The sequence below is a fragment of the Scyliorhinus torazame genome, chromosome 18, assembly GCF_047496885.1.
Source record: "Scyliorhinus torazame isolate Kashiwa2021f chromosome 18, sScyTor2.1, whole genome shotgun sequence".
NCBI classification, from domain to species: domain Eukaryota; kingdom Metazoa; phylum Chordata; class Chondrichthyes; order Carcharhiniformes; family Scyliorhinidae; genus Scyliorhinus; species Scyliorhinus torazame.
The window spans coordinates 42,626,243-42,640,556 of record NC_092724.1 but is presented as its reverse complement, the minus strand read 5'-3'; the positions used below and the strand labels follow the sequence as shown (position 1 = coordinate 42,640,556).

Genomic DNA, 14,314 nt, shown 5'->3' with positions numbered 1-14,314 from the left:
TGGAGGAGGATTTTAAAAGATGGGATATGCTGCCACTCTCACTAGCGGGTAGGGTGCAGTCGGTCAAAATGACGGTCCTCCCGATGTTTCTCTTTGTGTTCCAGTGCCTTCCCATTTTGATCCCCAAGGCCTTTTTCAAACGGGTAAGCAGGAGCATCATGGGATTTGTATGGGCGAATATGACCCCGAAGGTGAAGAGTTTTTCTGGAGCGTAGCAGGGACAGGGGGGAGCTGGCGCTGCCGAATTTGTGTGGCTATTATTGGGCAGCCAATGTGGCGATGATTCGTAAGTGGGTAATAGAGGGAGAGGGGGCAGCGTTGAAGAGGCTAGAGTTGGCGTCCTGTGTGGGCACGAGCCTGAGGGGCGCTGGTGACGGCACCACAGCCGCTCTCGCCGACAAGGTACACCACGGCCCTGTGGCAGCGACGCTGAAGATCTGGGGGCAGAGGCGACACAGGGGCGAGGTGGGAGCCTCGGTTTGGTCCCCGATTCGGGAGAACCATCGGTTGGTCCCGGGAAGGATGGATGGGGGGTTTCGGAGCTGGCATCGGGCAGGGATTAGAAGAATGGGGGACCTGTTCATCGATGGGACGTTTGCGAGCCTAGGGGCGCTGGAGGAGAAGTTTGGGCTACCCCCGGGAAAAGCTTTCAGGTACATGCAAGTGAGGGTGTTTGTGAGGCGGCAGGTGAGGGAATTCCCACTGCTTCCAGCAGGTAGGATTCAGGACAGGGTGATTTCGGGTGTATGGTTTCGAGAAGGCAAGGTTTTGGCGATCTACCAGGAGCTGCAGGAAGAGGAGGAGGCCTCAGTGGAAGAGTTAAAGGGCAAGTGGGAGGAGGAGCTTGGGGAGGAGATGGATGAGGGTCTGTGGGCTGATGCCCTGAGTAGGGTTAATTCTTACTCCTCTTGCGCCAGGCTCAGCCTAATACAGTTCAAAGTTACTCACAGAGCGCATATGACAGGGGCGAGGTTGAGTAGGTTCTTTGGGGTGGAGGACAGATGTGGGAGGTGCTCGGGGAGCCTGGCAAATCACGTTCATATGTTCTGGTCGTGCCTGGCGCTGGATGGGTTTTGGAGGGGTTTTGCGAGGACTATGTCCAAGGTGGTGAATGCCCGGGTCAAGCCGAGCTGGGGGTTAGCATTATTTGGGGTATCGGACGAGCCGGGAGTGCGGAAGGCGAAAAAGGCCGGTATTCTGGCCTTTGCGTCCCTGGTAGCACAGCGGAGGATTTTGCTATTATGGAAAGATGCGAAGCCCCCTAGTGTGTAAGCTTGGATCAATGACATGGCAGGGTTCATCAAGCTGGAGAGGATAAAGTTTGCCTTGTGAGGGTCTGTGCAAGGTTTCCTCAGGCGGTGGCAACCGTTCCTAGACTATCCCGCGGAGCGTTAGGAGGAGGTCAGCAGCAGCAGCCCAGGAGGCGGGGGGGAGGGGGCGTCTCTTTTGGGGTGGCATTTGGGTTAAGGTGGGGTTTTTTCCTTATTTGTGTTTTCTACTGTTATATGGGGGGTTATTGTATTTGAGGCAAATCCAATGTATAATTTCTGTTTGTTTTGTTTCTTTTTCTTGTTGGTGGGGTGGGGGGAGGGGTTTGTTGAAAATGTGTTGAAAAATTTGAATAAATATATATTTTTAAAAAGTCATGGCTGATATTTTTCTCATCCCCATTCTCCTGCCTTCTCCCCATAACCCTGATCCCCTTATTAATCAAGAACCTATTCATCTGTCTTAAAGACACTCCGTGATTTGGTCTCCACAGCCTTCTGCGGCAAAGAGTTCCACAGATTCACTACCCTCTGGCTGAAGAAATTCCTCCTTATCTCTGTTTTAAAGGATTGTTCCTTTAGTCTGAGATTGTGACCTCTGGTTCTAGTTTTTGCTACAAGTGGAAACATCCTCTCCACATCCACTCTATTCAGGCCTCGCAGTATCCTGTAAGTTTCAATAAGATCCCCTCTCATCCTTCTAAATTCCAATGAGTACAGACCCAGAGTGCTCAACCGTTCCTCATACGACAAGATCTTCATTCCAGGGGTCATTCTTGTGAACCTCCTCTGGACCTTTTCCAAGGCCAGCACATCCTTCGATACGGGGCCCAAAACTGCTCACAGTACACCAAATGGAGACTGACAAGAGCCTGATACAGCCTCAAAGTACATCCCTGATCTTGTATTCTAGCCCTCTCAATATGAATGCTAACATTGCATTTGCCTTCCTAAATGCCGACTGAACCTGTACGTTAACCTTAAGAGAATCGTGAACAAGGACTCCCAAGTCCCTTTGTGCTTCTGATTTCCTAAACATTTCCAGCATTTAGAAATTAGTCTATGCCTCCATCCTCTTTCCAAAGTGCATAAGCTCACACTTTTCCACATTGTATTCCAATTGCCACTTCATTGTCCATTCTCCTAGCCTGTCCAAATCCTTCTGTAGCCCCCCCTGCTTACTCCATACTACCTGTCCCTCTGCAGATCGGTATATCATCTGCAAACTTAGCAACAGCGCCTTCAGTTCATTCTTCTGGCTTATTAGTCGGGGCAGGTTTTATGTACCTGGGCATTCAGGTGATGTGGTGTTGGCCGCAGTTCCCCTTCTGGTGATATCTCAATCCTCCGTAAAAAATTCAATGAACGGTTTCCACCTCTGAGCGAACCCATCACCTGACCCCCCTCAGGACGAACTTTACCTTCTCCATCCTCAGGAATCCTGCCAGGTCGCTCACCCACACAACCACTTTCGGGGCTCCGAGTCCCTCCATCCAAGCCAAATCTGTGTCCGGACTATCGGGGACGCAAAGGCCAAGACACCGGCCTCTCTCGCCCCTTGGACACCTCAAATATTGTTTCCTATGGACTTGGGGCCGCCTTTACCCCAAACACCTTGGACGTTATGTCCGCAAACCCCTGCAAGAACCCCTTTAGCTTTGGACATGCTCAAAACATGTGTACATGATTTGCAGGCCTTCCCCTGCACCGCCTACACGTGTCCTCTACTCCCTCAAAGAACCTGCTCATCCGTGCAGCAGCCATATGCGCCCTGTGGATTAATTTAAATTGGATAAGGCTTACCTCGCATGTGACGTTCACCCTCCGCTGGGCCTCCTCCCAAGTCCCGGACTCCACTGGGGCTGCCTTCCAATCCATCAGCTCCTTATAGACCTCAGTCACCTTCCTCTACCCTATCTCCTCCTTCGACAATATCTTGTCCCCCAGCCCCAAGGGCGGCAACCCGGGGAAGGATGGCACCTCTCTCTTCACGAAACCCCGGACCTGTGAATACCTGAGATCATTCTCCCTGGCAGCTCATATTCCTCCTGCAGGCCTCTCATTTCGCAACTCTGCCCCCTTCAAACAGGTCCCCAAATTGCTCAATCCCTTCCTGCCGCCACCCCTGAAACCTTGCATCCAGAACCCCCTCCCGTGCAAACCTAAGATTATCACAGATCGGTGTCCACACCGAGGCACCCTACAGTCTCAAATGCTGCCTCCACTGCCCACACACCCTCAAGGCCGATACCGCCACTGGGCTCATGGAGTACCTGACAGACGAGAATGGTAGAGGCACCATTAACAATTCCCTCAAGCTTGTTTATCTAAAAGAAGCCGCCTCCATTCACCCCATACCGACCCCTCCCCCGCTACCCATTTCCTAACCATAGCCATGTTTGCTGCAGTAGTAGTTCATTATATTCAGGAACGCCAACCCACTCGCCCCACTCCAAAAAAAACCCCTTTGACCCAGGGGGTCTTCCCCGCCCATACAAAGCGTGTTAACCTTTTTAAAGAACCACTTCGGGGCAATGATCAGGAGGTTCTGAAATATGAACAGGAACCTTGGCAGCACCGTCATCAACACCGTCATCTTTACTGCCTGCACCCGTCCCGCCAACGACAGTGGCAACACATCCCACTTCTTGAATCCCCCTTCATCTGCTCCACCAGCCGAATCAAATGTAACTTCTGCAACCGCGCCCAACCCCGCGACACCTGAATGCCCAGGTACCGAAAAGCCGTCCCCACAACCTTAAATGGCAGCACCCCAACCTCCTCTCCTGCCCTCTGGTCTCAACCAGAACACCTCGCTCTTTCCCATGTTCAACTTGTATCCGGAGAACCGACCAAAGTCCTCCAGGATAACCATAACGCCCCCAATGCCATCCAATTGGTAAGAAATATATAACAACAGGTCATCCGTGTGTAGCAAAACCCTGTGCTCAACATCCTAAGTGCCATTGCCAATGGCTCTATAGTCCAGGCAAAGAGCAATGGGGAGAGCGGGCACCCCTGCCTCGTCCCGCGATGCAGCCCAAAATATCCTGAGCTCACCTGATTCAGCAGCACGCTTGTGACCGGTGCCCTATACCGCAACCGGATCCAGTCCACAAACCCCTGCCCAAACCGCCCCAGCACCTCCCACAGATTCTCTAACTCAACCGTGTCGAATGCCTTCTCCACGTCCATCGCCACTGCCGCCTCCACTTCCTGCCCATTTGGGTGTATCATAATCACATTAAGCAGCCTCCTCACATTTGCTGACAACTGTCTCCCTTGCACAAACCCCGTTTGGTCCTCGCCTATCACCCTTGGGTCGCAGCTCTCAATTGCAAAGCCAAAACCTTCACCAACAGCTTAGCTTTCACATTCAACAACGATATCAGACAGTACGCTCCACACTGCTCCAGGTCCTTGTCCTTTTTAAGTATCAGGGAGATGGATGCCTGCGACAGTGTAGGGGAGGGGGGTGGGGGGGCGGGGGGGAGTTCCTCCCTCTCCCTAGCCTCATTGTATGCCCTCACCTGCAACGGCCCTAGGTCCCCCCAAACCTTTCATAAAACTCCACCGAGAACCCATCTGGGCCCTTCCCTACCTGCATCGACCCCATACTCTCCATCACCTCCCTCAATCCAATAGGGGCCCCCAATCCCTGCACCAACTCCTCGTCCATCCTGGGAAACTCAACCCATCCAAGAGCTACCGCATTCCTTCTCCTCCCACCCCCGGCCACATACGTGCTGGCCGCTGCTCTTTCGATGCCTTTGGGCATCCTTAAATTTTGCCTTCTGGAGCGGTTCTCCAGATGCTCCACCTTCTCCTTCAGCCTCTTTTGGGTCTCACGCATCACCCCCACCTCGGCCACCAACGAGGCCAGCTGCTCCTTGTGCTCCCCCACCGCCTCCTCCACTCTCTGGATCGTCTGGTTCTGGGACTTGAGCCTCTGCTCTACCCTCACAATACCTGCTTTGACTAGCTCCACCACCTTTGCCAGGTCCTCCAGGCCTCCCTCCTCTGCTGACTGAACTTAGCATTTAAAAAGTCCACCAGTTGCTCCGTTGACTACTGGGTAGACAGAACAGGCCCATTGCCTTCCATCATCTTAACCTGTGGCGCACCACGAAGACTCTCCTGCCACAAAAGCACCCTTCTTCTCGACCCATTCCTAGTTTGTGGATCCATCCACCAGCAACACCAGAGGAATTGAACCTTCTCTTGGCACTCCTACACCTTTTTCCATCCAAAAATGTCAACCTTTAGATAGGGAAAGGACTGAAAAATACCACCTTGAGTGGAACCTACCAGATGTGCGACTGCTCACTCCATGGCCGCCACCAGAAGTCCAAACAGTGATAACATCTTGATTAGATATACAACAGAAGCTTATTGTGCTCAGCAATTTGTGTCACATTCCTTTCACAAAATTCTAAGCACAGTTTTAGTTAATGTTGAGAGATTTGTAATTTCATAGATGCAAGAAGAGCAGTGATTGGACATGGGAAATATAGTAAAATAGTGAAGTGATAATTCCAGACTGTCAATTGTTACATGGTCCAGGTTGTTGCAGCTTGTCTTAATTCACAATTTTTGATTTGTTTTATTTTGAATTTCTAATCTGCTTAACTGTGCAACTTGGAAAGCTGCATTTACTTATTCATTTGCTCTTCAGTGCACTTTAGGCAGTATTTGAGCGCTGCTTGTCCCTTATATTATCGAAATTGCCTCTTCCATCTGCATCTGTTACACTTTTCCTCACATCTACTTAGCAATTGTTTCTGTGCCCCTTCACTCTTTACCAGATTTGGAGGTCATTGCCATTCAATGTGTTTTAGTTAACTACAGTGAATCATGATAATCTTTATCATTGTGACAAGTAGGCTTTCATTACCAATGTAATGAAGTTACTGTGAAAATCCCCTTCGCCACAGTCCAGCGCCTGCTCGGGTACACTGAGGGACAATTCAGAATGTCCAATTCATCTAACCGCACGTCTTTTGGGACTTTTGGGAGGAAACCCGCGCAGACACGGGGAGAATGTGTAGACTCCGCATAGACAGTGACCCAAGCCTGTAATCGAACCTGGGACCCTGGCGCTGTGAAGCAACAGTGCTAACCAATGTGCTACCGTGCATCACAGCCTTGTTTACACTTGCCCTGTGAGTACAGGGCTGAGGAGATGACGGGCTAGCCCTTGGACCAAAATCAGTTCTGGTAATGGAAAATACATTTTTGTTGTTCTCTCATTTTCCATTCTGCTCCTGAATATTTGAATTGTTCTTTGATTGTGAGGAAGTGCTCCAATGCTGGAGTAAAAAGTAAAATATCATGCTTGAAGAAATATTCAGAGACAAGGGGCGGGATTCTCTCAGCCCACGCCGGGTCGGGAGCGAATCGTACGACGTGTCCCGACGCCGGTCCGCTGGAGAATCGGCACAATTGGCGTTGGCGTGGCAAGCGGCCCTCCCGCCGATTCTCCGGCCGGGATGGGCCGCGTGGCCACCCAAAAATGCCCAAGTCCCGCGGGCCTTACACATCTGGTCTTACCCGGCGGGACATCGGCATCCATCCTGCGGGGGGCTGCCTGGTGGGAGGGGCGGGGGGGGGGGGGGGGGGGGAATCCGACCCCCGGAGGGGCCTCCACCGTGGCCTGGCCCGCAATCGGGGCCTGCCGATCGGCGGGCCGGACTTTCGTGGCGGGGGCCTCTTTTTCTCCGCGCCCGCCCCTGTAGCCCTACGCCATGTTGCGTCAGGGCCGACGCGGAGAAAGGAGCTACCGCGCATTCGTGACGGTCGCAGTGTGCATGCGTGCATTTGCGCCAGCCGCAGCGCGCATGCGCAGACCTGCAGCACCCATTTGACGCCGGTATCGGCAGCTGGAGCAGCGTGGGTCACTCCAGTGCCGTACTGACCTTCTGTAGGGCTCAGGATCGCTGCTCCTGGGGGCCTGTTGACGCCATCGTAAAACGTGATGGTGTATATGACGGCATCAACACTTAGCTGCAGGATCAGAGAATCCCACCCAGAATCTTGTAATCTGATGGGATCACCACCTGTGAGTACAGATTTATTCAATTATTAGCTATGAGTTAAATGCTCATTTTATGGATAATGAGTATACCAAATTGATACCAGAAATGATACCCAAAGGATTGTTATTGTTGCACCCAATGCATGGTGACTAAATTCTATTTTTCAGGTCTGGAATGATTTCATGAACCGATCTGGTGAGGAGCAAGAGAAGTTCCTACGTTATCTAGAGGAAGAAGCAAAGAAGAAGAGCAAAGGAAAAGTACATTTGAATTCGCAGGACAAAAGTGGAGGTAAGGAATAATCTTTCGGAAAATAAGAATTTGAGTGTGCCATTCAACCCCACAAGTCTGTATGCTATTATGTTAGATCGCGACTGATCTTTACCTCAACGCCATTGACATGTCTTTGTTCCATATCTCTTGGTACCCTTATCAAAGAAAATGTATCAAATCTTAGCCTGAAAGATTTCAATTGACCTAGCATCCACAGCTTTTTGGTGGAGAAAGATTTCAATTGACCTAGCATGCACAGCTTTTTGGTGGAGAAAGATTTCAATTGACCTAGCACGCACAGCTTTTTGGTGGAGAAAGATTTCAATTGACCTAGCATGCACAGCTTTTTGGTGGAGAAAGATTTCAATTGACCTAGCATGCACAGCTTTTTGGTGGAGAAAGATTTCAATTGACCTAGCATGCACAGCTTTTTGGTGGAGAAAGATTTCAATTGACCTAGCATGCACAGCTTTTTGGTGGAGAAAGATTTCAATTGACCTAGCATTCACAGCTTTTTGGTGGGGACAAAGTTCCATGTTTCTACTATCCTTTGAATCTACTCCTGAATCACCTGTTTCTAATTTTAAGAAGATGCCCCTTTTTTTGGGATTCCTCCATCAGAAAAATAGTTTATTTTTCCCTACCCTATCGATTCCTTTATTATTTTAAGCATCTTGATGAAATCATGCTTCATTACTCTTGGGAATACAAGCCAAATTTATTCCAACTGTTCTCAATTTAACCCTTTCAGATCCAAAATTATCCTGCTAAATTTGTGCTGGATCTCATTCGAGTCCAATATATCTTCCTGAGATGCAGTGCTCTGAATGGAAAGCAGTACTCTAGGAGCCTGACCAAGGCTATTCAACTGAAGCTTAACTTCCTCATTTTTTTATTGTTTGTTAGTACATTTGAATTCGCAGGATAAAAGAGGAGGTAAGGAATAATCTTTCGGAAAATAAGAATTTGGGTGTGCCATTCAACCCCACAAGTCTGTATGCATTGAGTATTGCTGAAAAAAAGAGACATTTTTTGTCAAAGCTTTTTGTCATGCATTCATCAGGATATTTGCAAGAATACAATGTAAGGGAAATCAACACATTTATACTGTGTGAGAAGAGAGTGCCAAATGGTTGGCAAGTGGACTTTGATTGGTAAAGGCATTGCCATGGAGAATGCACCAGCTGATATTGTTGTTTGAAATTCAGACCAGGCAGCTTGAATCTGGTCAAGACATTGCCTGAAGGAATGAACCAATGAATGGCTGTCACTTAACTTTGTTTAGCTGAAACAGGTGCAATGTGTATACACGTTCTTTCTGTCTGCAAAGAACAGGGCCCTGTGTATAATATATGTAGCTTCCAGTACATACAAATCAGCCATATTGTGAGTGTGACTGATGATCTGAAATTGGATGTCAGTGTAATTCTCAGTGCACACAGGACTATTTGTCCATTATAATAGACAACATTTGCTGCATAATCACACGGGCATTGAGCGTTAAAAATTGTTGAAATGTTTGCCCTGTTGACCTGTTTAGAAGGCTGTTTCCTGACAGTATGTATCATGCACAGGATATCACAAGAATCTGAGTAAAAGAAAGCTTTTATTTCATATTTCATCTTTTTCTTGCAGAGCAGTCAGGCTACACAGGAAAGGAATGTTTTCAGCGAATTGACCGAAGACTCCGCATTACTTTAAGGCGCCGTCAGATCCCCATGGTTAGCATTGCTATGGCTTTGTGTAATCCAATTAGAGTTCTTGTGTAACTATTTGCAAGGCACCACTTAGATGTAACTCAACAAGTCAAACTATCTTCTAGGAAGACTGCAATTTTTGCCATTGTTTTGAGGATAACACAGTGGTTCCATCTGTTTTTTTGTGAAGGTAGTAAACCTGTAATCTTGAGCCTAATTTTCAAACATGCACATCAACACAAGTAATGGTTAACATTATGCTACGATAATGTTCCCTGATTCCACAGTTTTCTATTTCCGTTCTGTCATCACAAACGGAATGTCTCTGAATAGTATTTTGGAGGTTATAGCAATTGCCACAGAATGGTTACTGAAAATAGCAGCATTCTGAATTTGCATGGCAATTGATTAGCACATTGACTTCATTTCTTAGACTGATGGGACAAAAATTTGAGCTGGCTGCAGTTTGCGCTACTTTAAACCTGTTTACGGAGGCATGAACTAACAGACAATGGTGTATAAAGTGGCAGTGATAAGCTTCATCAATTGATTGGGAAGAAGTTTTTCTAAAAATGCTCGAGACAGTGGGTCCTGATGAGGCAGATGTTATGGTATTGGTCATTAATAGTAGAGGATGTAACATAAAAACATCCATGTATTCATTAAATTGCTGTTGGATATCCTGTGGTATAGTTCACAGATATAAACTAAAAGTGAATAGAATACATGAATACTGTGCTTCTCACTCACTACTTGTAGATTATTAAATCTGTTCCTTAGTCACCTTAGTCAGATAAATAAATGCATGCTCCTCACCCACTGCAGATAGAGAAATGAACATCTGTGCACATAATTGTTGTAATACTAATAACTATGCTTACACATTAGTTGCCATAAGAGCAAGCTAGATTATTAGAAGTCACCAATGGATGATTAAATTACAAATGGGAAAAAAAACTTGTTTACACAATAGTTTTCACAGCTGTGGTACCTCAAAGTGCTTTTTAGCTAATTAAATACTTTAAGTGAAGTTCCTGTTGTAATGCAGAAAATGTGGCAGCCAATGTGTACATAGAAAGACTGACCATAGGGCAGTGAGGTAATAACCAGTTGTGGGTGACGGACAGATATTGGCCAGGATGATCTAATTCTTATTCTGTGATGAGCATAGTTTTGGACATTACTTCATTCAGGGTACTCTGGAGTTTTTGGAAGAGGAGCTGACTGGATTCTTCGCCATAAAGCCACAGTCTGTGTACAAAGCAATGCTGGAAAACAGGTAACATCAATTTCTTCAAAGCAATACGTTACAAATGTTTTAATGCCTTCTTGTAATGCAACAAGGAAAAAAGGTTTTACCCTGTGCTCCAAATGGTGAAATAATAATAATAATCTTTATTAGTGTCATAAGTAGGCTACATTAACACTGCAATGAAGTTACTGTGAAACCGGAGCACCCAGAGGAAACCCACGCAGACACAGGGAGAACGTGCAGATCCACAGACAGTGACCCAAGCCAGGAATCGAACCGGGGTCCCTGGTGCTATGAAGCAACAGTGCTAACCACTGTCCTATCATGCATTCACCAATGGAGAAAGATAAAGATTGTCTGAACTGTTGGTTTCATTTGTATTTACACCATCTTACTTTTAATTTCATGTTGTTATGCTCATTCGCCAGAAATGTTTAAATGTCAAACATGACCTGAATTAATAATGATTCAGGTTAACACTGTTGCCTCGCAGTGCCAGGGATCTGGGTTCAATTCCGATGACTGTGAAGCATTTTGCACTTTCTCCCCATGTCTGCGCGGGTTTTCTCTGGGTGCTCAGCTTTCCTCCAACAGTCCATAGATGTGCAGGTTAGAAGGATTGGCCATGCTAAATTCCCCCTTAGTGCCACAACAGTTAGATATGGGTTACTGGGTTATGGGGATAAGATAGGGTGCATTTTGGGAGGGTGGGTGCAGACTCGATGGATCGAATGGCCTCCTTCTGAACTTTAGGGATTCTATGAATAATGGAATTCTACCTTGTGAGGAGCAGGCAACCAAGACCACTGTGTGGTTGAGAATTCAGCTGTGTTTCTACTGGAAAACTAAACTGCACCTTGATGATCTCAGCATTGTCGAGCTGGGTTGATTTTATTTTCCTGATTTTGGAGATACGGGTCCATAGCTTCCTGGTACCACAAAGATGCGCTGGGGAATCCCTATTGGAAGTTTCCAGGTAAGGGATTACCCGACAATTGTCCAGAAGGGCTAACTTCCCGGGACAATTGCGCTGGGCTGGGAACCATCTGACAAAACTATTTTAATCGTTAACTTCAGATGGTTCTGCCTGTTTTACACTGATAGTCACTCTGAAAGAGTCAGAAGGAAAAAAAGCACTTCAGAATAACTTTTTTCAAACAGCCACCCACCCCTAATCTCCCAAGGGAACCCCAAACACGCATAGGATTCCTCTGATCTGAGCGACATGACCAACCTCTGCCCATCTCCAGCGCCTTGGGGGATATCCGGAACTCTCTCCTCCCCCTCCCCAACCTGGCCGATGTCCCGAATCCCAACCCCCACTTAACTTAGAACTTACTTCCTCCCTTTCAATGGGACCTATACACTCATCTGCTTTACAGTGGTTAGTGCCGTAAAAAGGAGGCATGTCCTCCTTCGCTCCGCTCTTTTTGCACTTCACCACTGGAGCTAGGGTTGCGCTTCGCTCCTTCACTCACCCGGTCTAAGTCAGGAAGGTCAGACGAGACGGCGCTTTCCATTTCAAGTGCAGGCAAGTTGCTAATACGCAGAAATCCGTTGCGGATTGCCACTCCGAGGAAGTTACAGCCATGAATTGCTGACTACTCGTTTGTGCTCCTGTTTCAGCTATGAGAGGTTGTTACTTCATGCCCTTTGTCAGTATCTGGATCTTGTCTCGCAAAGTAAGTAAGTTTTACAATGTTTTGTTAATTTAGCTCTGTAATTAGCATATAATTGAGCCTGACATACCACTTATAATTTTTACAGGTTCTAACCACAATGGAAAAAGGCAGACAGAAGTAAGCAACAAAAGCACGGACTTTCTGCCTCCAGTACCCCTATTATCTGCCTACCTTGAACAGAAGAGTTGATTGTGATATTTTCCCCTTCTTAATTTCATCAGATCTGCAAATGTTGTATGTATCTAATCATCAGCAGCCAAAATATCTTGATGTAAAATGTTCCCTGTGTTACTCAGTTCCACATAAGGAACTAAAAAAAGGCCATGATTTCTGCATTTAAATTAATTTGTTGATGTACTTAAACCATAAATAGATTTACACTTTGAATGTATTCAATTTTTGAAGATCCACCAAAAATATATGGTGCCTCACTTTTTAAATTTTCTAATGCTTTGTGATACATTTGATATCAATACGAAATTAAATGTTTTCTGCAGCTTGGTGCATGTGATATTGTAGGGTTACGGCTATTCTGATGACTTATTTCTGAAACGTTTGTGTTAAATTATTTTCCGCCCATTTTTCACCATCCCTGTCCTGTTGGAGTTGCACAGTAGTGGAGGGAGTTGGGGGAGCATAGCTGATGGTGTGGTGGTTCCAGAGCTCTTGACAATCTCTGGATTTATCTCATCTGGCTGTTCATGAGAGTCTGGAATTAATAATGGCAGTGTGATAGTCTGTCCACACCTCTCACCCAACATGAACTTCAGAAGGACTTCCCATTTGGGAGTAAGTTAATTTTGGATGGACCAGTGCAGTAAATTGAACCCCTTCTCTGTGCAGCTAAGGAACAAGCCATGTGGTACATTTCATCCCCAAGACAGTGGATTGCTGAAAAACATACTTTAAAATATTGTAAATTTTATTTGGCTACGCATATCTGTAGGCAACATGAGGTATTATGAATATACATACATTTGATGTTGCAGCACTTTCTGCATGTGTTTTAAGTTTTACTTCAAGAATTACTTAAATTGAGTTGATTGGTTTTTGGTGTGTATATCGTCAATAACGAAGAAACATACAAACTTGGATTTGGACTGCATTATATGGATGGTGTGTTATGGTGTGACTCCTCTGGTATATTTACACGTGGTGTGAACTTAGTCACCAGGGATTTAAGTTTTTTTTTAAAGTGTCATGTCTTGTTTCTTGGAAGTGTGTGCTGTTTAATAAAAGTTTGTCAAAATGATATCAAAGCTTTGATTGGATATTAGATACTAAAGAATTTCCCTCTTTCCTCATCATTGATCATAAGATATAGGAGCAGATTTAGGTCAATCGTCCCATTGAGTCTGCTCTGCCATTTGATCATGGCTGATATGTCCTCATCCCCTGCCTTCTCCCCGTAACCCCCGATCCCCTTATTAATCAAGAACACCAGATTTATGCTTGAGGTGCTGTTATCTATAGGGCTACAGACCAAGAGCTGGAATTCAACAGAATAGTTCTTTCTTAGAACATAAGAACTAGGAGCAGGAATAGGCAATTTGGCCTCTCGAGCCTGCTCCACCATTCAATATGATCATGACCGATCTCATCATGGCTTCAACACCACCACCCTGCCCGTTCTCTAATCCTTCAACCCATTACTAATTAAAAATCCGTCTAATTTCTCACAGTCCCAGCATCCACCGCACTCTGGGCTAGCGAATTCCATAGATTCACGACCCTTTAGGAGAAGTAGTTTCTCCTCATCGCTGTTTTAAATTTGCTACCCCTTATCCTGAGACTATGACCTCACATTCTAGAATGCCCAAAAAGGGGAAGCATCTGCTCCACATTTACTTTATCCAAACCTTGTATCATCTTGTATACCTCAATTTGATCTCCCTTCATTGTTCTAAACTCTAGAGTATAGGCCCAAACTACTCAATCACTCTTCATAAAACAAACCCCTCATCTCTGGAATCAATCTAGTGAACCTCCTCTGAACTGCTTCCAATGACATATCGTTCCGCAAACAAGGGGACTAAAACTGTGCACAATATTTCAGGTGTGGTCTCACTAATGCCATGTTAAGTTGCAACATTTCTTACCTTTATAC

At 46.2% G+C, this 14,314-nt stretch overlaps 1 protein-coding gene across 2 annotated transcripts in view; it reads left to right on the top strand.

Moving 5' to 3' along the window:
• Positions 1-13,466, top strand: part of r3hdm4 (R3H domain containing 4) — a 40,848-nt gene extending 27,382 nt beyond the window's left edge. Inside the window, exons 4-8 of one of the 2 annotated variants that reach the window (XM_072482672.1) lie at positions 7,471-7,594; positions 9,212-9,297; positions 10,467-10,552; positions 12,152-12,207; positions 12,293-13,466. In XM_072482672.1, the coding sequence (XP_072338773.1) occupies positions 7,471-7,594; positions 9,212-9,297; positions 10,467-10,552; positions 12,152-12,207; positions 12,293-12,396 (456 nt within the window). In that variant the 3' untranslated portion in view covers positions 12,397-13,466. The remainder of the gene's footprint in view (positions 1-7,470; positions 7,595-9,211; positions 9,298-10,466; positions 10,553-12,151; positions 12,208-12,292) is intronic. The other variant, XM_072482673.1, reaches the window with a different exon arrangement.
• Positions 13,467-14,314: the final 848 nt, after the last annotated feature.